The following is a 26896-nucleotide window of genomic DNA, read 5'->3' as shown; positions in this document are numbered from 1 at the left end:
TTCATACACAGGATCCAGGGATTTCAAGTCTTGAACATTTCCCATTTGAAAGATCAGACTATCTAGCAAGCCCACCAATCTCCTCAAACATCTTCCCTTAATATTTTTAAAATAATCTATTAACCTTGCATTGTAAATGTAATAAAATAAAGTGATGTTTGCTCTCAAACACATCATATGAAAAATATATAATGTTTTGATCAAAGGTTCAGAGAGGAATCAAATTAGGCACCAATATACATAATTTTTAAAGTGACCAAAACAACTACTCTGGTAACTTTGCCTTTATGTCTTTTGACACTCCAGAATCAAAACCTCTCCCCTTCACTCATGATTGTAATTATTAAGTCAATTTATTTTCAAAGAGTCCAGTCAAAATATTTGCCTCAATGAAGCATGGGGAAAGATATAAATCAAGAAGACAGAAAAAGAAGAGTCAAAGGAGAACAAAATGGGAGTGGGAGAAGGTGGTGCGGTAAATTTTCCAAATTCTGTGAGCAAAAACAAACACATAAAAGAATACCAAATGGGTTCAGTGCAGTGTATCCCAAATAATAACATACAGCATTAATAATATATAGTAATGTATATTAAATCAGAATACATATTTATTGATTAGTTATTTCCAAGCTCTAGCAGGAGCCACTGAAGTTAAAGCCCATAAGATTTGAATGGGACATTTAATCACAAGCAGTCTACTGAAATCAAGGAGACTTCAGAATACTTAAAGGTTGGACTGTGCCATTGTTTACATGTGACTCGTTATAAACATTAAGAAATAATTAAGGTGTGACAAAATAATACCAAAACATAAGCATGCAGCCCTTTATTTTCTGCAAAAGGGTTTTTGTGTGACTGTGCTTGTATGTCGGCATATTATATTATAGCATTGTACAAATAAGATATTTACAGAAAGAACATTAGTTTTTCCATGTATGTTGCTTTTAAAAACCATCTTCTCCCCACTTTTCATCTCCTAGTGACCTCCCTCCCCCCCAAAAAAGTATACTTTAAAACCATGCATAAAATGGACCTTTGGTGTGAAAACCTACTCTATGTGCTTAGCCACATACAGTATTTATATTTATATATTTATATATATTTATATTATATTATGTACAAATGTTTTCCATTATACAGAACAGTACAGAAGTGTACACTTTTTTAAAAAAAATCCACAATGCAATGCTTCATGATATATCCAGGTCTCAATAAAATGGAGAAATGAAGAAGAGGAGACTCAGCTAAAACTAATCAGCAAATGCCGAAATGTACAAACAATTTTTCTCCTTGGCATTGCAAATTATTAAATATAATCTAAATGGCAGTGCAATCGATAAAATCATCTCATACACATCAGCATCCATCTTAAGTCTGTGGCTTGTGTAGAGGAAGTGTTCGGCATACTACTATCAAATGTACATCATAACGATATCAAATGTTTTGGCAAAAAAGATTTTTGAACGTAACCATGAAGTCTTTTTTGTTGTTGCTGCTGATAAAAATAGAAATCTGTAACAAATCTGAATTAACACTAAAATAAAAGAAAAATATTTTAGTTTCCATTTTATAATTTTGAATTATCACACCATGTTTAGTTCTTGTACTTAAAAATAGCTTTATACAAAATTCATTTTAATACAGTTTTTCCATGCTCGATACATTTTTGCACACACATACTTTGTCACTCAAACTCAGGACATTTTTGTAACAGTTTCCGCCTGAAGGAGGTCATCATTTTCCCCACACACGCACCCACACACCCCAACGCACTCTATTGCGTTTCAACAGCAATGAATGCATATAAAACTAATTATTCTAAATTAAGAATATCAACCCAATATTTAGCACAAGTTTAGCATTAAACCTAAAATGATACAACAGGGTTGGTAACACATTCCTCTGCTACAATATTGGCCGCAATTCCATCAACGACTGAGAAGACTTTGGTGAACCTTTAAGATGGTTCCTTGGTGATGGTGGAAGATGGAGTGGATTTGCTGACGCTTCCATTCTGGGACTTGTAGCTGGTGAAGCTGGGCGTGTGGATGGACCTGATGCTCTTCACCCCTTGGTTCAGGGATGTGGGAGAGGTGGGAGAGGGAGAGGAGAAGGAGGGCGAGGAGAAGGGAGAGGGAGGAAGAGGGTTTGGCCGACCATTTTGAGTCTGGATCGAGAAGGAAAGGTGATGGTGGCCTTTACCTGTGTGAGTAGGATTCTGGAACTTTAAGGAGCCATTAGAAACAGAAGGGATGAAGGAAGCAGAATGAGTAGGACGACCTGTTTGAGGACTGAGAGGGTTAGAAGGAGGAACAGAGGCTTTAGTAGGTGGGCTTGGAAGATTAGTGCTATCACCACTAGACACAGAGCTACTTTTCCCAGAGGTGGAAGAAAAGGCAGGAATTTTTGAAGCAGAGAGGGTAGGGGAAGTAGCCTTATAGTCCCCACCAGCTTTCTTAGCACTTCCATTAGCCTGTAAATAAATAAAAATGGTGGGAGACAGTTTAAGTCACTATTCATGATAAATTAAAACGGGACTGCGGGGGATATTAGGCTTGTAGAGAAAAGGAATGAATAGTTTGAAACCTGCATTCAAATTTTGCGCCAGCAGACTAGCCCAGGTAACTTCCCTCCTACCCGCCAAACTCCCTCTCCATTCCCTTAACTACATGACAGAAAATGCACAGAACAAGAAGTTGAAAAAAGATAATATGTAAAAGGATGGGGAACCCAGGCATCTGGGCAGATTACCATATTGGCCATGCGTCAGGATTGTTAGATGAGGATGATAACAGTTTGGTGGATGGTTAACAGGCGCTGATTTGAAATCGGTTATACAGGGTGTTAGTATCAACGGTTTCATCTGAAATGCTTCACACAGTTTCTGTTGCTGACACGGAAGAAATTACAGCTGAGTATTGGAACAAAACTCTAAAAAGCAGGAGATGTTTTTGACCAAAGACATGCACAAGCATGGCAAAAGGATAATTCTACCATTTAAACTCAAATCCTGGATTTCCAGTTCCAGTTTCATCAGCAAGACAAAAGTCCATTATTTGGTATCATCCAAGTCAGTCCCCTTGACTTACACGTTTACCAAAACACACACAGAACAGCTTGAAAGTCCATCCCTAGATTTGGATTAAGGTAAAACTACCTGTCTGTACTGGCGCTGATCCTGTAGTTTGTGTGGTTTGCTGGTTTTATCCACGCTTCCTGGTGGGCGACTTTTTGTGGCTGCGGGGATTGGCATTCTGCTGGTCTGGGAAGTGCTGGGTGAAGCCTGCAAGGAAGGTTGGGGGCCCAAGGGAAGGAACAGAAACAAGGGAAACATGGGTAAGTATCGGTTTGCTTGGAAGGAGGGTGGCACACTGGGCAAAGCTGCTTTGTGTGAGAAGCCAAAGCCCTACATGCACAGAAAGCACCAGAGGAATCCACATCACAAATCAAACCACGTGTGTTAATTCCATGAATCAAAAATATGAAGGACAAGGCTGAACTACTGATCAACTTATACATTTAACTTGCAGTTTCAGGTGATTTTTCCACCCACAGAAGAATACTGATCAAGCTTCCTTTGATTGCCCATCACCAAATCAGTACGAGAGTTTTTAAAAAAATCCAAACAATCTATTAGCTGTTAGATACCTAATTGGATGCACCAAACAAGCCACCCGAAAGGAAGCAAACCAATCAGAAGACACCTCTTGCTTAATGGTGATTATTACTGCAGATTTTAGAAAGCAGCTGGACTTGCGATTTCTCATACTAAAGTACCTTATGTGAAGTTGCTGGTAATGATGAAGGGGATTCAACATCAGCATTACTCTCTTCCAGCACTATGGGCTCTTTTGATGAGAAAAAGCTTCCTGCAGATGTTCGTTCCAATCGGTCTGAAGCTTCAGAAGCTGGTTTTGGACTCATTTCGCTAATGGTGCTCTCCAGCTGTTTAATGGTCTGTTCCAAACTGTCCAGAGTCTTGTATGTATTCTTTCTAATTTCATCAGTCCTAGATATCTGCACAGTTACATTTGGCTCCTGCTTCCTAGATGGGTTTTCAGGTTGAGAACTAGGGATTTCAAATCTTTTCGCCTCTTTATGTTCTTTTAAAGTGCCATCTTCCTCTTCTTCTTCATATACTACAACTTGCAAAGTTTTCTTGCCAGTTTTAGTTCCAGTGCGTATTGCTTGGGTAAGAGCAGCCAACTGCTTTTTTGGAAATTTAAACTTAAATTTTTTCTTAGCATCAGAGACATCCAGCTTTGGTTCTGGATGTGGTCCATAAATGTCTCTAGATTTCCCAAGATCCATCTTGTCTATTTCCTGCCCTTCGGGCAATGTGGCTTGAGGTGATGAATCAGATGGAGAATGGGGTCCAAACTGCTCACTTCTATGGTTTGCCGTATACTCAGTGGCATGCCTCCTATTACTATCTTTCTGGTAAGCCTCTATATCATGAGCATCAGTTATGTCTGATTCTTCAATATCTTCCTCTTCTTCATCTATCTTCTCTCCAGTCATCATTTTTTCCAGTTCTTCGTCACATTCCTCAAATATTGTTGAAAGTCTTTTATAAGCTGATCTAATATCCATTGGTTCATCAAAAATAATGATGACTGGTTTTTTGTCCAAGCACACAACTGGTTCTTCACTTTCGAGGTTCTCTGATGTGTCTTGCTGAGTTGCCATTTCCTTTTTGGAATCGATGTTAACAGTTTGCACATCTTCACCTTTCCTATTGACAATATCGTGGACCTCTCCACTTGACAGAGCCTGGACAGCTGTTTTGGTGATCATGAAAGCAATGTTCTCCGACTGTAGATTTTCTTCACTGGGAGAGCTAGTTGGTGACTCCACCTCATCAATATTATTTAAAGTTGTGTTCCTGGATAGCTTATGTCTTAGCACAACTTGATTATAACCACCGGCAGGCATTTCTTGCTCATGGGGGGACTGGTGAGCTAATGAGATCTCTTTAGCTGGTGAGTTTATCTGTCTGACAAGCTGAGCTCCATCAGCTTCTAGAAACTCATTCTGTGATGCACCATGATCAGGCTCACTCACTACACAACTTAACTTTTGTCTTCCAGTTTCTATAGCTGGATATTGTGCTTCATCAGGTTTGTGTTTTCTTTCATTTTCTAACTCACTGGAGAGGTTTGTGTTTATTTTAAGAGAATGTTTCGAAGCATAATCCTTCTCTTCCAAAATCAAGTATCTGCTGAAGGCAGAATGTTTGGTGAGACTGGAAGCATCTGAGGTCATCTCTCTTGTTCTCTCTTCATGCTTGTCCTGGGGGTGGTCACTATCTTTTGTTGCCTCCCCATACACCTAGGGGGAAGAGTTGCATTACTTAGTTATAGCTTTTAAACGACGGGATTATTTCCCCCCAACTAAGTTGATAAATCACCAGATGAGGCACAAGTAATGATGTCCCTCTCTACATCAACGTAGAGCTATCTCCACAGTCTTCAGATGGTTCCTGTACCTCTTCAGGGGTTAAATCCACATTCTGGTAGAAGGATGCATTTCACTTTTAACGCATCATACTATATGCAGACAACATGCATTCTAGACAGAGACGATCCTTTAATAATAACCTTCCAGGGAGTTTATGTCCTGATATCTAAAACATGGGCTTCATCTTGATTTGAATTAGATTCCCTTTTCAGTGATTGTTTTGTACTGAAAGCTTTAACTCAAGACAGTTTTACTATACCTCAAGTGGAAATGAATAAGGGATACAAGGCACGCACATCATAAAGACTAGCACTTTTAGCGTATAAGCCAGGTCTCCAAGCTGGCCAGCTCAGAAAAACCTGTTCATCTGGGTTAAACACTGCATTACAATCTCATTCTTATATCAATATTACTAAATTGTGTTGCCCAAGTTCTGTTCCTCTAATACAATCTTGCCATTGTATTACCTTGTGTTGCCCATAGATCATCCTATATTAAGTTCTTCAATGAGATTAGAACTCTGGTCTTTGAAGCACTTCATGGTTACAAAAGGATACAACTAAGTCCTGAATCTATCTTACCGGGAAGACATGGCAAAAAGCAACAAGCCCTGACCAAACAAAAAGTTGAAATATACTGCAGAGTATTGTTGATGACAGCACTCAAGGAGAACGAGTAGCCACTTTCTCCCACAATAAGATGCAACTCATTTGGGTCATATTTTCTGTTGAAAATGAATTAATTACATCTGATGATAGGCTTTTCCAGTTTCGACAGTTAAGATCTGCTGCAAAGTATACAACTCCTGTTCTGCTCATTGTATGCACTTAACCCCTACACACTAAAACATACTATTTGCAATGCTACAGAAAGTCCTTACTACTTGGGGTATATTTATAACCTCTCCTTGCAAATACAACAATTTCAATGGATTTTGTGAAATACACAATTTTAGTTCAATGAGTTAAACAGTATGCAAATATGCTATTAATTTTGACTTGGTTTTTACTAAGGCTAGCAAGGCTATAGAATGTTGACATATATTTAGAAAATCTAGACAAGATGTTCCTAATGTAGATCACGGTTTGTCTGTTTGGTATTCAACAACCATTTCAACTGAAAAATGGAAGTGCAGCCACATATGTTTGGCCACATAAAAGAATATTCACAGCCTGTTGGTTTCAACTGTGATGTCCAAGTGTCATGATTTTACCCATAAGTGACATTCAGTCTCCAAAACTAGTATCACTCTTCTACCATGCTAACGACATCATAGGTGCAAGTTGGAATCTTGTTTTTAAATTCAGAAGTCTTGATTTGAAACAAAAAACACAGATGAAGACAGATCACAACACAAGGCTGAGAGAGGCTGTCAGCACACCAGATATCTGAAACTTCCCCCTAGCATGCATATGTGGCTTGTTAGCATTTAACAGAGACTCCAGAAATTCAAGCCCAAGAAAAAGATAAATAAAGTGTCATGCAGGCTAGGCCATAGTAAAGAAAGAAATATGTAGGTGGCCATTGCACAAACATTCTAGCTAGCATCCTGTTAGGGATATATGTCTTTTGCCTGTGTAAGTCTTTTTTGGTTGTTGCAGAGAATGGTCTTCTCTTGTACCCTCCACAATAATCCCCTCCAGGACTCACAGTTTTGCTCTTATTAGCCTCCTTAAATGGCATTTCCATTGCTTCTGCAAGGTGGGGGTAGAATTGGCAAAGCATCTATCTGTTTCCCATAGTCTGATGCAGATGAATGATATCATCTGTCAAGAGCTCAGTGGATCTTAGTGGATGTCACTGATCTACATCTGGCTACCTGGCATAGCGAGATGCTTCTTTGATTCTCCCTCCCACCCTTCATTAGACTTGGACTGGCCATTTGGAGGCTACTGTGGCAAGTTCTTAGCGTGATGAGCACATGGAGCCATAATGGATGCTTTAAGAAGCAGGTTAATATATGATTATAGCTATTGTATGGTGTTCCTTGGGCTCTGGTATTAAGTAGTCAAAATTTACTTCAAGATTGCAAACTACAATCTACTGAAGTGAACACAAGACTGAACACTTGGCGAGTTAATCTTATAATCATATAGCAGTCAGGTTTGATGAAATATGTAACAAAAAGACTTCTAGAAGCTTCCAGATTGCCTAATCTATGTTTTAACTACAAGTTCATTCCACCAGTGGTAAATTCTCACAGGTCCTAAATATTAGAGCTCCAGCATCTAATCCTAAATGAAGGGTATCATGGTCAGCAAACCTGTTATTGTTAAAATCTTGGAATACTCTCAGAACAATGCATGTCACCTGAGGGCTATATGTTCTGCTTTCAAGTGTACAGCTTCTTGAATTGCTCTGTCATTCATCTTATTTTGGTTGTTCTCTCTTGGAAGGGAGGATGGCCCTAATCTTTGGGTTTTCTTGTACACATGGCTTTATCACTGCTTTCGTCTGTTTGGTGATGATTATTACAAGAAACAACTAATCCTGAAGGCAAAAACTGTGCATGGATATATTCTATATATTATTTTGCTTGTAGTTTAAGGTCCTGTTGGATTTAGAGCTACCTTGAAGATTGCAATATCCAATTACTATAGCCAAAATAATTTGATGGGGCAACTGATGAGATATTAATTAATGCAGAAATTTGCATGACATGGAAATGTTGCTCTTTGGAAACATGTCCAGAATATCTCAGCCAATATGGTGATGCTAGATGGGCGACGCTAGATGGGTGATGATGTGAACTGTGGCCAAGATCATTAATGTCCAAGCTCTGGAAAAGTCAGATCAATATGCTTTTTCCAGAGTCAACCCTTAGTCAAGTAGATAATACAATCTGTGCAATATTTCAAGAACTTCAGACCAGGTTTGAAAAAGGTCTAGTAACACCACTTCATGGATGAGTGACAAATATAATCATAGTCTTAGGTTAGAGTTGTCTCTACATTTTTCAATCATATTTACGTAATTCTGTTTCTTGAAAATAGTAGTGAGAATCATGTAGCTCCTAGACATTGATGGACAGAAAGTCCCAGAAGCCCTAATCAACTTAGCTGATGGTGAAGAATGCTGGAATATGCGGTCCAACAATATCTGGAGGGCCATGTGCCTCATACCTTTTCTGTAATGGTTATTAACATCTTGAAAAAGTGGGACCAAGGTGGACTCTAATCTAGATAAATGCAAACAGCCATCATGACACACAGAGAGTAAACAAGACAGAAGACATAAGGTTAGTCTGGATGCAAGGGAAGAAGGTGAGGACAAGAGCATGTGGCAAAGTTCAAGATGCCACTGTTACCTTCTTCTCCTTGGATTGTGTTAAGGCCACAGGCCTTGCATCTTTTGTGTGTGTGTCATTTCTGGACTGTTCAACATGACTGTTTGAATTTACATCCATGTAAGTGCACTTCTGGAAAACCTAGAGAATTAAAATACGGTACATTATCAAAAGACCTTTCTATGGTAGGAGTCAAGTCTTCCCAAGAACTGTAAGTACAGCCAAACCTCCATATTTGCAGGTTAAGCATTCAAGGATTTGTTTACTTCTGGATTACTGTATTTGCTTTGCCTATACCATTTTAAACAAGGAGTTTGATAATAGCAATTTCAATGGGAGGAAATCACACATGTAGGAGGGAGAAAAGGGGAGAGGATGGCTTCCATCTCCCCATCCACAGGTGAGTAGTGAATGCACTCACAGCTAGAGCCACCACCCCACCAGTACAAGTACCTTTTGTGTGCTAAATTTTGTTTGGGAAGCTTAAGAGATACCTGCAGCTGTCCCACTTTCATGGGGGTCCTGTGTCTCTAACTCAGGCATGGACAAAACGTTGGCCCTCCGGGTGTTTTGGACTTCAACTCCTCCGGCTATTAGGAATTGTGAGAGTTGAAGTCCAAAACACCTGGATGGCCAAAGTTTGCCCATGCCTGCACTAACTGCTATGAAAGTGGAGGCTGGCTGTATTGGAATCAAGAAGTTTCTTTTTTGAGACCTTCCAGTCCAATTCCTTTCCCACTTTCCTTGGGTCTTAAGCATCACCTCAAGAATAGGCTTATAGGGCCTATAAGGTAGCTGGATTTCCCTCCTACTAGCTAGCTATGCACCCAATACTTCCATCATGATAATGCAGCAATATTTAGCAATATCTGGTGAAGTTTTATAGCTTGGGCTTTGTGCAAGTTAATTTTGGGGGGGGAAATGGTACTCATTCTACAGTTTTAATGGAGTATCTTCCCTTTGTATTTTTTTAAAATAAGACTTTCAAATCCACAAAAACATATCAGAAGTTCAAATATTACTCAGCATTTATACTTTGGCGTAGTTTTAAAATGTGGTGAAAGTATGGGTTTAGGCCAGTCAGATGCTTGTTTTATATTTTGTCTCACTAATTTGTTATATAAAGGAAGAACAGCCAATTTTTCAAGAATTATGTTGTTCTTGAGAAGAAGATTATGATGATGATCTTCTTCTTCATTGGTTTTCATTGGTCAGAATCCATATTCCATGTACCTCTTTCTCTTTAGCCAGGCAGAAATAATTGAATTCTTTGTCCATGGTGTTTAGAAAGCTACAGTGGAGTTTATTTTTAATAAGAAACCATAAGAAAACTAGATTGTTATTATTTTCGCTTTCTCTCATCACCTTTATGACCAATATAATCATGCTATCATTTTGCTCTTAATGCTTAAGGAAGGAAAAAACCTGGCAAGACACAACTTGTATTTCATACATTGTTATTTTTAAAATACTCATAACCAAATATTTTATTTTAAAAGAGGTCCAAATTCTAAGTTAAGAAAGGAGATAGGATCTGCAATATTCTGACTGACCTCTAACTGCCCCAAAGATGATACTTTCCATGAACTTTGCTTCAAAGACTGATTCTGTGCACACTTATTTAGAAGTAAACTCTATGTCAACAGTATTTACTTCTTCATAAAGAGGCACAGGTTTGACTTGTAAATAACAGATTGCATGAGCTGAACTTATTGATAAAGCCTTAAGTCTCCAGGTCCACTTATCTCCCCAGCCCTCACCTTCTGCATTTTTAATTAACTGAGGCTCAGTAAAAAGAATCTCAAGCAACTGTGGCTAATTTTAAACCTGGATTGATGGAATGAATCAATGGTAAATTCTAGGTTTTAAGGCTGGAATATTTCTAAGTTGAGTCCAGAATATCTAAAAAGCACAATGTCTTTAGCAGTGGTTCCAAAGCTGGTCCGTGAGAATGAAAATATGGTCTGCGGCCTCACCATTACTACACTGATGCCTTGAAACCACGCAGCAATGAGAGCAACTGGTCTCACGAAACCCTCTAATAGTGCCGAGGCAACGGGGATGTCAGGAGGGGAGAGACTGACAACCCATGAAAGGTTACTATTACCACTTCAGCACTAATTAAAACTTGTGCGCCAGCTGCGTCCGTACCTTGGGAAGTCTGACTTGGCCACGGTAGTCCACGCTCTGGTTACATCCATATAGACTACTGCAACACACTCTATATGGCATTGCCCTTGAAGACTGTCCGGAAGCTCCAAATGGTCCAACGGACGACAGCCATGTTACTAACAGGAGCAGCGCTCAGGGAGCATACTACTCCTCTGCTGCGCCAGCTCTACTGGCTGCCAGTTTGCTACCGGGCACAATTCAAAGTGCTTGCTTTAGCCTATAAAGCCCTAAACAGTTCTGGCCCAACTTACCTGTCCAAATGCACCTTCTCTAGGAACCAAGTAGGACGTTAAGATCGTCTGGGGAGGCCCTGCTCTCGATCCCATCTGCATCACAAATATGTTCGCAGGAACGAGAGACAAGGCCTTCTCAGTGATGGCCCCTCAGCAGTGGAACACCCTTCCTAAGGACATCAGATTGGCCCCCTCACTTTTAACATTCCGGAGAAAAGTCAAGACCTGGCTTTTTGAGCAAGCGTTTGGAAATCTTTAAGGCAGTGTAACAGACATAGGAATATGGAATGATTGGGTGATGAGATTGGACCTTTGTTTTTAACTAGGAGATGTAAATGTTTTATGTCTTATTGACCTTATTATGATTATGATTATATATTATATGTTAATGTTTTAAATGTTTTTAAATGTTTTATGTTGTTTGGGCATTGAATCTTGCCTCTGTAAACTGCCTTGAGTCGCCCACGGGCTGAGAAATGCAGTATACAAATATAGCAAATAAATAAATAAATAAATAAATAAATAAATAAATATGAATTTCTGTGGGCAAGCAGATAGTGACTACTGGATGATATATGTTCTGTATCACAAACTAGAGCTGATGTGGTCTATCCAATGCAATTTTCTGAATCAGAACCCCAAGTAACGAAACCAAATCTAAAGCCTGCTAAAAACTGATTCGTAACCCTTTAGGGACCAATGTTGAAGAGTGGTCCTAGTCAACTGGTCCCTGGTCAAAAAAGATGTTGGTTAACTCAACCTCTTCTTTTTTTCTCATAGGCAAAGACCTTTTATTCAGATAGACCTTTTAATTGATTATGGTAGAACACCATCATGGTGTAGTGGTTTGAGTATCGGACTGGGAGACCAGTGTTCAAATCCCTGCTTGGCCATGAGACCCATTGGCTGACCTTGGGCAAGTCACACTCTCTCAGCCTCAGAGGAAGGTAAAGCAAACCCTTTCTGAACAAATTATGCCTAGAAAATACTGTGACGGGTTGGTCTTATGATTGCCAAAAGTCAGAAATAATTTGAATGCACAGAACAACAACATCCTAGACTTTAATATTCACTTGGGTTAAATTGTGTGTCAAGTCCACAGATCAGAAATGCATGATGTTGTAAGCATGCATTTCTGGACAGAAGCACATACCTGTAACTCTGCCATTATTCTATCCCCCTCTTCTTCTTCATCGTCACCTTTTGCAGGTGGAACTGTACTCGGAGACTGGGGAGATGCAGAATCTTCTTTAGGTACTTTAGGCTGTGTTGCTGAACTATCTTCACTACTTTCCTAAGATGTATAACAAAGAATCAAGTTATAAGCAATAACAGTAAGCTAGTAGCTATGTTCAAACAATCTACTTCCCCTTATTGGTCTCCATTTTTAAAAGTTCAGCCCTGGAAACTGGGATGGTGGTATCGCTAATTCATAGACCAAAATAATTTTAGGGCTTAAAATAACAATCCTCACTTTTGATGGCATACACTGCACCATTCTGTAAGAATGATATGTGAACTAAGACTTTTTGGAAAAAAAAAACATCTTCCCCTTCCTTTTTGGACTCTGAAAATAGCAGGTGGCTCAAACAAACAAACAAACAAACAAAAACTCATTTCAAAGATTTCTATGGAATGGTAAACTCTGTGTAAGATATTGGAGCTCTTGCAAGTTCTCTTTAAATTTCTTAGACATACATAGAAGGACACTGTGATTATAATGAATTATAAATGAAATGATAAGAAGGGGAATCTAGTAGGGTTGCCTGGTGCCTATTTTGGCACACCCCGTTCCCTCGAATACTTAATACTGGACTAGATATCTCATTTGTTAAACTGCCTCCATCATCAAACCTTGGCCACAATGTTGTCTTTCCTGGTCATGTAGCTGATTTCACACAATCTTGTGCTTAATCCAGATCCTACCAGATAGCTGCGACGTGGAGGTGGAGGAGGTGGAGACTTTACTGGCTTTTCCGTGTCCAGTTCTGGGTTCAAAGTCTCTACTGAAAAATAAAAAAGAGGTGATTGTCAATATGTTGGTTTGGCAGATATCTTCTTCTGCTCCAAGCGTGAGCAATTTCTGTTTGTTGTGTACTGCAATGGGAGAAATTTAAGCATGTACTTCATACTTCATTTAGCATGCATTTCATGCCGTATATATGTATGTATGTATGTATGTATGTATTTATTTATTTATTTCAGGAGAGGGACTCAGGACAGCTTACAATAGACAACCCATGGTGCCAATAAAATACAATAAAAATCACAATACAATTGAACACAATAATACTGTTATAAACTATCACTATTAAACAATCCATTCAAAACAGTTTGCCAGGTCAGACCATTGCGATCACTAAAACATTCACTTCCTAGTTATTCCAACTTATTGCTCAAAAGCTTGACCCCACAGCCAGGTTTTAAATTTTTTTATGAAAGTCAGGAGGGAGGGGGCTGATCGAATGTCATTGCAGAGGGAGTTCCACAGTTGAGGAGCCATCACGGAGAAGGCCCTATCTCTTGTACCCACCAGTCACGCCTGTGAAGATGGTGGGACTGAGAGTAGAAACATCGATGCCACTTTATAGGACCTAAAACTTCAGGACTTGGGTTGCACTGCATTCAATGCTTTTTTTATAAGATACCTTTTCTTTATAAGGAAGAGATTATTGAGTTGCATATAGTGTTTTAAGTAAAGCCTTTCCTAAGTTTTAGAGGTCTGACATCAACAGTTAATGTCTTTCATGTTTACAAGTCAGTTGGCTGGCTTTATTCCATGCAAACAACAATGATACTTTGCTGTCCTGAAACCTTACCAGAGACTTCTTTTTCCACTACATTGACTTTTGGTGAGACTGTTGCTTGTGGAGGCATCTCAAGGTTTGGGATTGACTTCATGATATTTGCTTGTGCTTCTTCAAGCAGTTTTTCAAACTCCTGTCCATTGTAATGATCCCGGTTCTGCCTCTTCTCTTCCCATTTCTTCTCTGCTTTCTAATAGAAAACACACCAACACTCAAAGTAATATGTTGAATTCTGGTTTAGTTCAAGATGCTATGTAATGGGAAAAATTGGACACCAAGAATGGGAGTGGTGGGGTTTTTGCTGTCACGTTCTGTCATTAATGGTTGTAAACATGAATTCCAAGGAGTTAATTTTACTTACTTTGGTCCCCCCCCCCCCCGAAAATACCTATTACTCAGTAAGACAACACCTATAGAAAGAATGGGGTTATCTTTTGTTGAAATACTAATGCAACAGTTATACCTCTGTTATTGGGAAAGGTGAATTAATTACAAATAATTAATTATAACTAACTAGTAATTTTGAGTATTATTTATTTCTTGATTTACTCCATTTACATCCCACCCTTCTCTATCTCAAAGACTCAGAGCAGCCTTACAAATTAGGCAGCAATTCGATGCCAAAATGTAAACATACAATACAATAAACACTTACTTTAAAACAACGCAATTTAGAACCGGTTACTAAAATCATGTCATCCAGAATCATCATCTGAAGCCATTCCATTGGCCCATTAACTGTTCCTTATTCTCGTTGCCCTAAAAAACTTGCTATTTGAAAGCTTGGTCACATAACCACATTTTTGCTTTCTTCCTGAAGGTCAGAAGGGAGGAGGATGCTCTAATTTCTAGGGAGGGAATTCCATAGCCGAGGGACCACCACTGAGAAGGCCCTGTCTCTTGTCCCCACCAGTCATGTTTGCAAAGGAAGTAGGAACAAGAGCAGGGCCTCCCCAGAAGATCTTATTCTCTGAGGTGGATCATAGAGAGAGATACGTTGGGACAGGTAAGCTGGGCTGGAACCATTAAGGGATTTATAGGGTAAAGCCCACACTTTAAATTGTTTGAGTAGTATTAACATGCAAGCCATCCCAGTCCTAAAATATACATCGTACCTCAATTGAGAGTGCTCTGTTCCTTGTAGTGGCATTGTGAAGTTCTTCAATAAAAAGGCTTTGCATGGTGGAGCCATTCACCGATACCTGGGGTGAGAGGGGTGCCTGCATTGGCTGAACAACTGTTGTGGTCACTGTTGTTGATTCTGACGCAGTGGAGGTTGTACGATTTGGCCCTGGTGAAGCCATGGTGAGGTTGGTTGTCAGAGGAGAATTTGGGGCCTGGTTGACTAACGTTGAGGAATGCTGAGACTGATGGATGACTACTGGCAAACTCTGGACATGGTGGACTGTCACGGTGGAGACCGGCATCACTTCTGATTTGACAGGGGGCTCTGCCAGAGATTCAGCTACATTTTTCAAGGGAGAAGTGTGGCTCTTTCCATTTTCTTCGTGGCTTTTCAGAACTTCCACTGCAGTGGCTTTCTCCATTGCATTGTACTGGGCAGCTTGCGAAGGATCCACTCCTTTGAGCAGATCATCTGTAACATGCCTGCAGAAACAAATGCCCATGTTGTGAAACCCAGCTAAGAGCATCTGGCTTGGCTTTTCATGAAAGGGCTCCCTCTAGTGAAAGACAAACTCTAAAATAACTGTGTGCCTTCTCATAAACACAATGATTTGGGTATTAAAGTGGGTTAAGGGAAAATATAATAATATTGTTTTTGTATTGTTCTGCCAACAGACAAGATAGCACCATATATTTCACACAAGCTTGGGAAAATATATATGTTTGGATCACAACTTCCAGAATCACACTGATCTGGGAGATGTAGCCCAAAGAATGTCATGTCCTTCAGGATCTGCCTGGACCCAAGGCACTGAGTAAGCATGATGTCTTTTACGATCTGTGAGAGAAGAGACATAGATAGTTTTGAAAAGCTCCAACATACAAACCGAACTCCACCTTACAGTCGCCTATGTGTTTTCTTTTACGTTGTTGCATAATTTGGGACGATTTTCCTCTAAATTGATCTCTATTCTTAGCCTAAATCTGGTTATGGGGGCACAGACATTCCTTCAATTCCTCCAAGAGAAACATAATGGGTATGAGCAGGGGGACATAATAGCATTGGCTGTGATGAAAAGGGAACCTAGTGTATGCCCAATAATGTATGCTACCTGCTCTTAACTGATACAAAAAAGTTTGTAAGACTTTCCCTGCCTTTGAGTCACCTCTAAAACAAGTATGAAAAGAATATACTTGTATAAAATTGTTATAGAATTCTTGTACTTAGCCATCATATCTGGAATGAGATGTAACTTATGGAAAAGGAGTAGAGTGTCAGTATCTAAAATAGATGCAACGATCATAGTGCTAGTTCTGTAACTATCATATTTTTAGAATATGTGTGAAGGCTTAGAAATTTATATAAAGATAGGAATCTATATAAATGCTAACAACGTGTTGAAACTAATTTTAACAGACCAAGAAATCACCTTCGGAGAGTGGTAAGTGTATCAGTCATGCTCCGGACTCTCTTCAGGAGGATGTCCAGTTTATGGGGTTCCTCCTTTAAAAATCGCACTGCTTCCACCTCGATGCGGAGAATGGCTCGCATTTTATTCTGCAAAGTTGGAAATTCACCTGGGAAAAAAAACCAAAAAGCTCTTTAGAAGGAGGATGATGAGAAAGGGAGAGCAATATGGGCTTAACAGCCATCAGATGGGCTAGATGCAAGGGAAACTGTGTAGGATATGGGCTACTGCTTATGAATCTGGAAAATGGAGAAGACCTCTTGAAAACCTGAATCTAGATTCTTATAAGTGAGTGGTGCTGTTTAAAATTGATCAGTTATTTATTTATTGTGTCAGAAGTGAGTTGTGAGTACAGTTAAATTACATTTAAAAACACAAAGTTAAAAAAAGAACTTGGCATTTTGCCAAATATCGTAACACATCCAGGTATCCCCTGGGCAACGTCTTTGTAGATGGCTGATTCTCTCACACCAGAAGAGACTGATCAGTTAATACCTGGGAGTTAAACCTTGTTTATCCTGAGCCTGCTTAAAGCCAGGGCAGAACAGCCACCATTGTAAAGAAAACAACAAAACTAAACAGAAGAAAACCTAAAAGGCACCTTTGAGGTTGGCAACAGCTTCTCCAACTTGCCGCAAGAGACAAGCTCCATCTTCAACATCTTTTAAGGTAACTATTCGACTGGTTGTCATAGATTCCTTCTTCAGATCTTCAACAAAACCTTCCAGCTCACTGGAAAATAACAAAGAAAGAGAGAGGGTTGAACTCCAGTGCTGCTTGTAGATAGGCAACACTACAGATATGAGCTAGTATATAAATCTGAGATGCCTCTAAATCAAATAATTGCTAAACAGACTCCTTTCAGTGTAGATCCATTGAATGAGTATGATTTACAGAGGTGACAACAACAAGAGATTCAATGAGTACACTCACTTTGACTACCAATTGGATTTAGGGTCAAATATATGATGTTGAAAATATATTAATTGTAGGCCAAGCTACTCTGATGAACTAGAAAGCTTCACACTTACAGTCTGCTTTGTATCAGCTAACACAGAACATGCATGGAAGCACAATAAAAGAAATCATTTGAGAAAACTCAAGGACAACCATTAGGTGGCAGCAGGTGAACGGCCTCAGATTTGCAGTCTGCTATAAAATAATCATTACAATAATATTATGTTTGCTATAGTGGAAAGAATTTCACAGGTATTGTCTGTATGTGTGTGTATCCCAACTTAGCAGCAACTTTAGATGTGAAATCTGGAGCACAGAAGAACCAGGGACTGTGTCTGCTTTATCATTAGCCTCAAAGGTGAGGAATGCTGGGAGCAGTAATAGTTCAGCAAGAGCACCAGTATTTCCTGCCTTGACAACCTACCACTTCTGTAATCCAGTTTCTCTTCACTTAAGCACGCAGGCATCATCTCATCATCTCTTCACTACATTCTGAGGGCGGCATTTTTTCCTGCAGTGTGCAGTCACATCCCATTTCACAATCAGATCATACATTGATGAAACATTTTCTACCCTCATGGTTCTTTCTTTTCTCTTTAAGGGAAACAAATAATAAAGCAATTGCAGGACTCTTCTGGGGAACTTTCTCTGCATGTGATAATATCCCGTTTGCAAGCTAACCAGTCCCTATGCTATCACAGTCTCTGCAGATAATTCAGAAAAATGGTTCTGAGGGCAGCCACAGCCAAGAAAATGGTACAAGCACTTCACCACTCAAACCATCCATATTTGCATGAAGCCTAAGCTGACACAATCCCTCTGATGTCAAAAGGACTTGATCAGCTTAAACATGTGCATATCTGTTTAATCTACTTGATTTATCTGAGATACACACAACTTGTTCCAAGAAGCTCTTTTGTCTTTGAAATGTGTCCCTCCCAACAAAAAAATGGGGGTTGAGGAAAATAGGTTTCCTAGATGATGCTCTTCAAAGCTAATATGCTCTACAAAATTGGGGGAGGGTTGGGTATTTAGTTTACCTGTCCAAACATATCTCCCTCTATTTATTTATTTATTTATTTAGAGCTTTTATTTAGAGCTTTTATTTAGAGCTTTTATTTAGAGCTTTTATAACGCCCTCAACCTCCGAAGAGGGACTCAGGCCGGCTAACATGAACTATTTCAGAGATTAAGATCATCTGGGAAGGCCCTGTTCTCAGTTCCACCTCCCTTGTAGGTGCAATTGGTCGGGACAAGAGACAGGGCTTTCTCAGTGGTGGCTACTCAGCTATGGAACTCCCTTCCCAATGAAATTAGATCTGCACCCCCCCCTTCCTGGCCTTCAGAAGAAAAGTAAAAACTTAGCTATGGTACCAAGACTTTGGGCAGTAAGCAGTACAAAGAATGATTAGGGATTATGTGCAATAGATATGATACTTAGAATGGCATGGACTATGACTGCTGGATTGTGTGATTTTAATGTTTATTTTGATATGGTTTTAATTCCATGTTTTAATGTTAATTGATGTTGTGTTTTATGATTTAATTGATAATCATATGTTATTATCATTGTGTTAGGTTTCTGTATGTGAGGTATTAAAGTTTGCCATAATTATGTTGGAAACCACTTTGAGTGTCCCGCTGGGGTGAGAAAAGAGGTATACATGTGAAGTATGTAAATAATAATAATAATAATAATAATAATAATAATGGAAGCTGTGTGTATGTGTGTGTGTGGGTATGCTAAATTGGTCTTTTAGTTTCTGGAGGGCCATATGTCCCTACAGTTAGTTCAATGCCCCCTCCCATCTCCAATTCTGGATATTCGTTTGCTCCCAAGTAGACAATAATGCCCTAAAAAAATTATCATCATCTGGCAGATGGTACATGGTGACAAAGACAAGGACAAACTGATTGGAGGGTAGTTTTTATCCTAGAGCTGTGGTTTCGCATTGATGTGACATTGGGGGCTGTGTAGTGGTGATGGTGTGGAGGAATGGATGTATTGTTTTGTGGTATGTGCAGTGGAAGGCATGTAATTTTGTTGTGCAATAGCATGACAATAATAATAATAATAATAATAATAATAATAATTTATTTATTTATATTTCACCCTATCTCCTCAAGGGGACTCAAAGCGGATATATAACACACTAAAAACACATAGCGGCAAACATTCAATGCCTCACCACAGAAGTAGATAAAGCTATTCTATTCTATTCTGAAGCCACTCTGAGCAGTGTGTACGATGTTGGTCCTTTCTATATGCTCCAACATTTAACAGATGTGAAATGTTGGGTCACATGTGGACAAGCAGCATCAGGGTGTACTCAACATGGCAAAAGTTATAAATGAGGAAGAAGACACAAGCTAGAAGAGGCTTCCGTAGTTTGCTTTTGTGTGAGCTTACTGGAAAGGGTAAGATTCCTCTCCCTCCTCTCCGCCTCTCCTCCTTAAAGGTAGTTGGCACGTTTCATTGAGTGCCAACCACCTTTAAAATCTGGACTCAGTTTGAAACAACTGAAGGCAAGCTGAGGACAAAAGGGTGAAGCAGCTATGAGTTAGTAATTGTAGTTTACAAACGTGTAACTGGAATACAGGATGACAGTCAGTTAACTGAAACAATTGAGCATCTCCAGTTTCTTAGAATGATAGGCTTATTATATTAGAAGGCTGGAATGCGGTATTGGGTTTATGCATGGATAAGCACCATCGTTATGATGTGACACAGCGAATCCCTGCCTGACCCCTCCATTCCCCAAGTTTCGATCTGAGCATGAACTTTCATTACATATCCTCCAATTCACACACAACCAAAATACAGTGACACACAGGTTTATTTCTACCACCTCCCTCTGAACTTTCCCTAAAACATTAACCATATTGCAGTGGCTGCATCCCAGTAAATGGGGACTAGACGACTTTCATGTTTCCTATGCATTTCCTAATGCAACATTTCTCAAACTGGAGGTCGGGATCCGGGGGGGGTGGGTGGGTCTTGAGGACGTTTCAGAGTGGTCGTGAAAGAGCATCAGAAAACATGTATTTCAGATGGTCTTATGACCCCCTTTGGCAGAGAAGGTTGAAGATCTGTCTGCCTGTCCTTATCTTCCTTTTTGGAAACAGACTACGAAGCCTCCCACCAAAAGCCCTCCTCCGCTGTGATTGGCCAGGCTCTCAGTGAAGGGGAGGGCTGTTTTTGAGACTCCAAGTGGGGAGGGGAGAGCAGGAATGCTCGGCGCATAGCAGCGTGGTGCACATGTGTGAGCAAGGGAGAGTGTGCGAGGCTAGAGGGAGGCTCACATCAGTGAGATCTTTCAAGGCATTGGTGTTCTGTGTGGGAAGTTTGGCCCAATTCTATTGTTGGTGGGGTTCAGAATGCTCTTTAATTGTAGATGAACTATAAATCCCAGCAACTACAACTCCCAAGTGTCAAGATCTATTTTCCCCAAACTCCACCAGTGTTCACATTTAGGCATATTGAGGATTTGTGCCAAGTTTGGTCTGGATCTATCGTTGCTTGAGTCCACAATGCTCTCTGGGTGTAGGTGAACTACAACTCTAAAACTCAAGGTCAATGCCCACCAAACCCTCCATGGGAGTTCTGTGTGCCAAGTTTGGTTCAATTCCATCATTGGTGGAGTTCAGAATGCTCTTTGATTGTAGGTTAATTATAAATCCCAGCAACTACAACTCCCAAATGACAAAATCAATCCCCCCAATCCCACCAGTATTCCAATTTGGGCATATTGGGCATTTGTGCCAAATTTGGTCCAGTGAATGAAAATACATCCTGCATATCAGATATTTATATTACGATTCAAAACTGTAGCAAAATTACAGTTATGAAGCAGCAATGAAAATAATTTTATGATTGGGGGTCACCACAATATGAGGAACTGTATTAAGGGGTGTGGCATTGGGAAGGTTGAGAAACACTGCCCTAATGGATTGTGAATGCATTAATCATTGTGCATGTGTATTTCTCAGTTACATATTCACAACTGCCAAAGAAGATTCCAGCTGAATTCTGTAAAATACAGAATTCCTAACTTCAAATGCTACAAAGGAAGCTAGTGCACAAATTTACACAAGAGTCTTTTAAAGACTGGATATTTTTCTTGTAAATCACAGGCAGCTGACAACACATAAAAGATCTGTGTCTACTCTAGAATTTAGAGTACATTGTTATTTACAATCACCTAGAGTCTTAATGGCTGCAAATAACACCATGCCAGTATTTTGGAGTGTTATGATTAAAACTGTAGAGAAAGCCACGGATAATAAAATTAACACTGACAATAAGAAGGAACTGTCTTGCAGATACAGCTATCTGTAAATTAGGAAGAGTAATAAAAGCAATTAATTTGCTAATGAATAACTAACAAAATGCACACTTGAAGAATTATTTGGACAAAGTTATTGATTTTATTTCAGTCTAATCAGCAAAGGTATCTATCACCTTCTCTGAAAAGTACTTTAAGCCACTGGCCTAGTCAATAATATGAGATCAATTAAATATATTAAGAAACCTCTTGTTAGAAAGTCTCCGGCTTCTGTCCAAAGCATAATTACTCAGAAAGTTACTCCCCTTAAAGTCAGCGGAACGAAAAACTTGCAGATAAACTCACAACAGCAATTTTGTCCTCCTGAAAGTGGTGGTTATCTGAAGTGAAGGACAAATATGTGTCCACCCCCTCTACTCCAAAGCTGAATGGATGGCTAGTTGAATTTAATTAGAAGCAGGAGAATCAATAGAGGATGAATGCTGCAAGTGGAGCAAATGATCCAGGGACCCATCAACTAAGTTTCCCAACGTGTTGCTAGCCTTTCCCACCTCTATACACACATTTCAGGTATTGTGAAACAATAAAAAGAGGAATGCTTTTGGAAAGAGGGGAGCTGCAGGTATTTATTCCCCACATTCCCCAAAGTTTGGTAGTATTCAGCAATGTGTTTTTTTTTTAAGTAAAACTCTTTGTAAAAAGGTTGTTGTTGTTGTTGTTATCATCTAATTTTGTACATTTGGTTAAAATATTATATTTAAACACATTCAAGGCTTTATATGGGAATTAGTTGATTAGAATATTTGGAATCCTATAAAGAAAACAGGATATACAGGTCCAAAATGACTGGGCCCAGAAATACTTTAGATTTCAGGTTTTTTCAGATTTTGGAATACCCATATTTGTGTAATGATATGTCTTGGAGATGGGAACCTATGTCTAAACATGAAATTCATATATGCTTCATATACACAATATACCAGGCAAAACACCCTCTGGGTGTTTTGGACTTCAGTTCCTAACAGCCTCAGGCCCTTTCCTTAAGTGGCTGAGGGGGGATTTTTTTTCACAATTTTCTAATTTCCAGCTTCAAAGTAAGTAAATAAATGGATTATATATGTGTATCAACTGCCCACAGTGTCTGTAACCTGAATCAGTTGCTTTAGTCTGTCTAATGAGAAGACCAACTTTGAAAGTAGCCCAGGTGAATGTTTTCAAGTCTCACAGCAATCATGTCTGAGTGGTTAACCATGAATTCATTTCACAGATGTATAGATATTTCTAAATCTGATTTTCCCACATCTAAAGAAATCCTTAAGCAATTACACTTACTGATTCATCTCCTGTTAAAAGGTGTAAATAATGCTGGCTTATAATGTTCATGCATCCACATGTTACAGAAACAAAACCCATGGTGGTCAAAATCTCTTGGGAAATCTCTTGAAAAGTGTGCTTGTTGTGCAAGAGCCCACCCACATGCACGTTTTCAGCACTGATGTATCTTTTAGTGAAATACAAATCCAACTTGTTTCCTTGTTCTTGTTCCAGAATCGATTAAAAAGCATACTGCATAATTCAATATATCCCGCACTGGACAGGCCTCATCTGGGTGCCTTATTTTATGTACTATATAGACAAGTTGTATCAGGTTCAGATGGAGAGAACAAGGATTATAATAAGAATGAACAAATAACTATGAGGAAGAGTTGAAGGAGCTGGACATGTTCAGCTTGGTGAAGGGAAGACTGATGGGTCACATGGGGAGACACCAACCCTGTTCTCTGCTGCCCCGGGGTAGGACCAAGTCCAATGACTTTAAGTTAGAGGATATTACATTTCAATTGGACTTTTTTCAATATCTTCAAAAATAGGATGGACAGCTACTTACAAGGGGTTAGACTCGATGGCCTATGAGGCCCCTTCCAGCTATGATATTATGGTACATTTAAAATAATATTGTGCTCATTACCAGCTGAGGGAATACATAGCTATCTACAAGAAAAAAGAGCCATTGGGCCAGACTGTTTGAGAAACACAGGAAACAGAAGGTCTAGAACTGTGGAGGAAACACTACAAAGATCTTCAAGATATGACAGTAAACAATAATTTAGAGTTACACACAAAAGTTGGCATCAATTTAAGGTTCATATGCTCTTCCCCCTCCAGCATGGTGGCCATGACACTAGAAACGTTCACTTTTAAATTAACCAGTATTATTTGTGACATGGAGTTTGTGAAAATATGGTTAGTATAAAGCTTGGTCTAAAGTTTAATGGAAGATCAAAGAAGGAATCATAGGCCTGGTTTCTTCTCAAATCAGAGATTAAACCAGTGGTTCCCAACTTGTGGTCCGTGGACCACCAGTGGTTCACAAGAATGAAAATATGGTCCGCAGCCTCACCATCGCAACACCATTGCCTCGAAACCATGCAGCAATGAGAGCGACTGGTCTTGCGAAACCCTCAACGGGAATGTCAGGAGGGGAGAGGCTGACTACCTATGAAAGATTGCTACTACCACATAGGCCCTAAAGTATTAAATATGGTTTACTGTGGGCCAGCAGATGGCAACTACTGGATGGCATATATTCCGTATGAGAAACTAGAGCCAATGTGGTCTAACAAATGTAATTTTCTGAATCAGCACCCCAAATAACCACACTGAATCTAAAGTTGACCAAAAACTAATTTATAACCCTTTTGGTGCTAATGTTGGAGAGTGATCCCTGGTCAAAGTGGTCCCTGATCAAAAAAAGGTTGGGAACCACCAGGTTAGACTAACCAGGGCTCCTAATTCAAATGTAACAAGAAAATCTGATTATTTTCAAAGTGGACATATACATTTCCTATTTGTAGAAGCTCCGAAAGAGAATAACAGTGGACAGATGCACAGTCTGTGATGAAGCACCATAAATTAGCTTCAGGCACTGAATTCTGATGGCAGTTTAGGGGAAATAAAACCCATGCAACTTCAGAGAGCCACACATAGACTGGTGTTTGTTTTGGGTCATTTTTGCAAAATGCTTTTGGAGCAGAATTATTTTTTAATGTCACCATTAAAGGTGAGCCACTGTAGTGGAGTGGTTTGAGTGTTTACACTCTCCCAATCTCAGAGGAACGCAAAGTCAAATCCCAACTAAAGAATTTTTGTATTGTCAAAGGCTTTCATGGCCAGAATCATTGGGTTGTTGTAGGTTTTTCGGGCTGTATGGCTATGTTCTAGAAGCAAGTGAAGGCAAAACGTCAGGAGAGAATGCCTCTAGAACATGGTCACAGAGCCCGAAAAACCTATAACAACCTAAATAATTTTTCTCAAGAAACTCTATGATAACTTTGCCTTAGGGTCATGGTAAGTCAGAAATGGCTTGAAGGTACACAACAACAACAACCTTTAAAGGCTCACAACTATTCTTAGCCTTCTGTGACACCAGTTTTTGGGAACAGCAAGGGTGGGGCTGGGCAGAATTAGAAGCCTGCTGTTTGCAATTACAGCACACCATGTTGAGCAACATTTTAAAAATGGCAATGGCATCTCCTCCAGGGAAATCCTATCCAAGATATGAAGAGGGACTGGTTTCACTCACCACAAGCTCTTCACAATTCTTTCCTCCTCTAGAAGATATTTCTGCCTTTCTTGCTCCACCAGATGTCGCTGCCGTTGCACAGGATCTTCAAGTTTCTTTGCTCTTTCGATCACTTTGTCATTGATTTCCAGCTCGGCTTTTTTCACCATGGCCCTGAGCGTCTCCTGGTTTTGCAGCTGTTATACAAAAGAAATCAGCTTCAATTTTCTCTGCCTCACTTTCCTAGTATCTGAACACATCATATTGCTCAGACATCGGTATGCATAAACTACCAACAAACAGCTGAACAACCCCCTGCCTCCAAATTTATGCACAAATAAATGGTATTTTAAGAAAGACGGGAGCACACGAGGAGCATAAATGCTATTAATGTTGAATCCATACATTAAAGTCCCATTATAATGTTTTTCCTTGCACATCATTGTAACAAAAATGGTGCACACTTTGTAATGAATAACTTGGAAAAGCTACTTTTTTGGATGACAACTCATTCAAAACTCCATATAGTATAGGCACTGGCTAAGCTGACTGGGAATGGAAGTCCAGAAAAAAGTAGCTTTTCAAGATGTTATTTTATGATATCTTTGATGCAGTATTATCTGGCATTTGGGAGCCTCCTGTGGTGCAATGGGTTAAATCCTTGTGCCAGCTGGACTGCTGACCGAAAGGCTGGTGGTTCGAATCCGGGGAGCAGGGTGAGCTCCCATCTGCCAGCTCTAGCTTCCCATGCAGGGACATGAGAGAAGCTTCCCACAGGATGGTAAAACATCTGGGTATCTCCTGGGTAAAACATCTAGGCAACCCCTTGCAGATAGCCAATTCTCTCACACCAGAAGTGACTTGCAGTTTCTCAATTTGCTCCTGACATGGAAAAAAAATCCGGCACGCATATTAGATTTGTGATTTGATTCTAAACATTCATTTAAGAAATCATTCTTCTGTTTTGTTGTTGTTGTTCATTCGTTCAGTCGTCTCCGACTCTTCGTGACCTCATGGACCAGTCCATGCCAGAGCTCCCTGTCGGCCGTCACCACCCCCAGCTCCTTCAAGGTCAGTCCAGTCACTTCAATCATGAAATAAAAAGCAACTTCTCAAAGAGGAAATGCTCACATTCTTTCAGCTTGGGATGTTTTGATAATTGGATTGCAGTAGAGTCTCGCTTATCCAACATAAACAAGCTGGCAGAACGTTGGATAAGTGAAAATGTTGGATAATAAGGAGGGATTAAGGAAAAGCCTATTAAACGTCAAATTACATTATGATTTTACAAATTAAACAACAAAACATCATGTTTTACAACAAATTAACAGAAAAAGAAGTTCAATACACAGTAACGTTATGTAGTAATTACTATATTTACGAATTTAGCACCAAAACATCACAATTTATTGAAACAGCTGGGGATCCAGGCGGAAAGCAGACAGCGTTGGATAATACAGAATATTGGATGAGTGAAGGTTGGCTAAGCAAGACTCTATTGTACCTAATTGCTTTGCCCAGTGTACAACTTTTGGCCAT

General features: G+C 39.6%; 1 protein-coding gene across 15 annotated transcripts in view; it reads right to left on the bottom strand.

Moving 5' to 3' along the window:
• Window positions 1-590: 590 nt before the first annotated feature.
• KIAA1217 (KIAA1217 ortholog) overlaps window positions 591-26896 on the bottom strand; it is a 469454-nt gene continuing 443148 nt past the window's right edge. For 10 of the 15 annotated variants that reach the window (XM_060782395.2, XM_060782391.2, XM_060782394.2 and 7 more), the window contains 11 exons: window positions 25379-25554; window positions 17154-17284; window positions 16514-16661; window positions 15074-15566; window positions 13971-14148; window positions 13006-13157; window positions 12305-12445; window positions 8768-8887; window positions 3778-5331; window positions 3158-3283; window positions 591-2473 (listed from right to left, as the gene is read on the bottom strand). In XM_060782395.2, coding sequence (XP_060638378.2) covers window positions 1958-2473; window positions 3158-3283; window positions 3778-5331; window positions 8768-8887; window positions 12305-12445; window positions 13006-13157; window positions 13971-14148; window positions 15074-15566; window positions 16514-16661; window positions 17154-17284; window positions 25379-25554 — 3735 coding nt within the window. In that variant the 3' untranslated portion in view covers window positions 591-1957. The remainder of the gene's footprint in view (window positions 2474-3157; window positions 3284-3777; window positions 5332-8767; window positions 8888-12304; window positions 12446-13005; window positions 13158-13970; window positions 14149-15073; window positions 15567-16513; window positions 16662-17153; window positions 17285-25378; window positions 25555-26896) is intronic. The other 5 variants (XM_060782404.2, XM_060782406.2, XM_060782405.2 and 2 more) reach the window with 3 other exon arrangements.

This window comes from Anolis sagrei, chromosome 6 (assembly GCF_037176765.1).
Source record: "Anolis sagrei isolate rAnoSag1 chromosome 6, rAnoSag1.mat, whole genome shotgun sequence".
NCBI classification, from domain to species: domain Eukaryota; kingdom Metazoa; phylum Chordata; class Lepidosauria; order Squamata; family Dactyloidae; genus Anolis; species Anolis sagrei.
The sequence above is the reverse complement of the archived record's forward strand: the minus strand, read 5'-3'. Positions and strand labels throughout refer to the sequence as shown.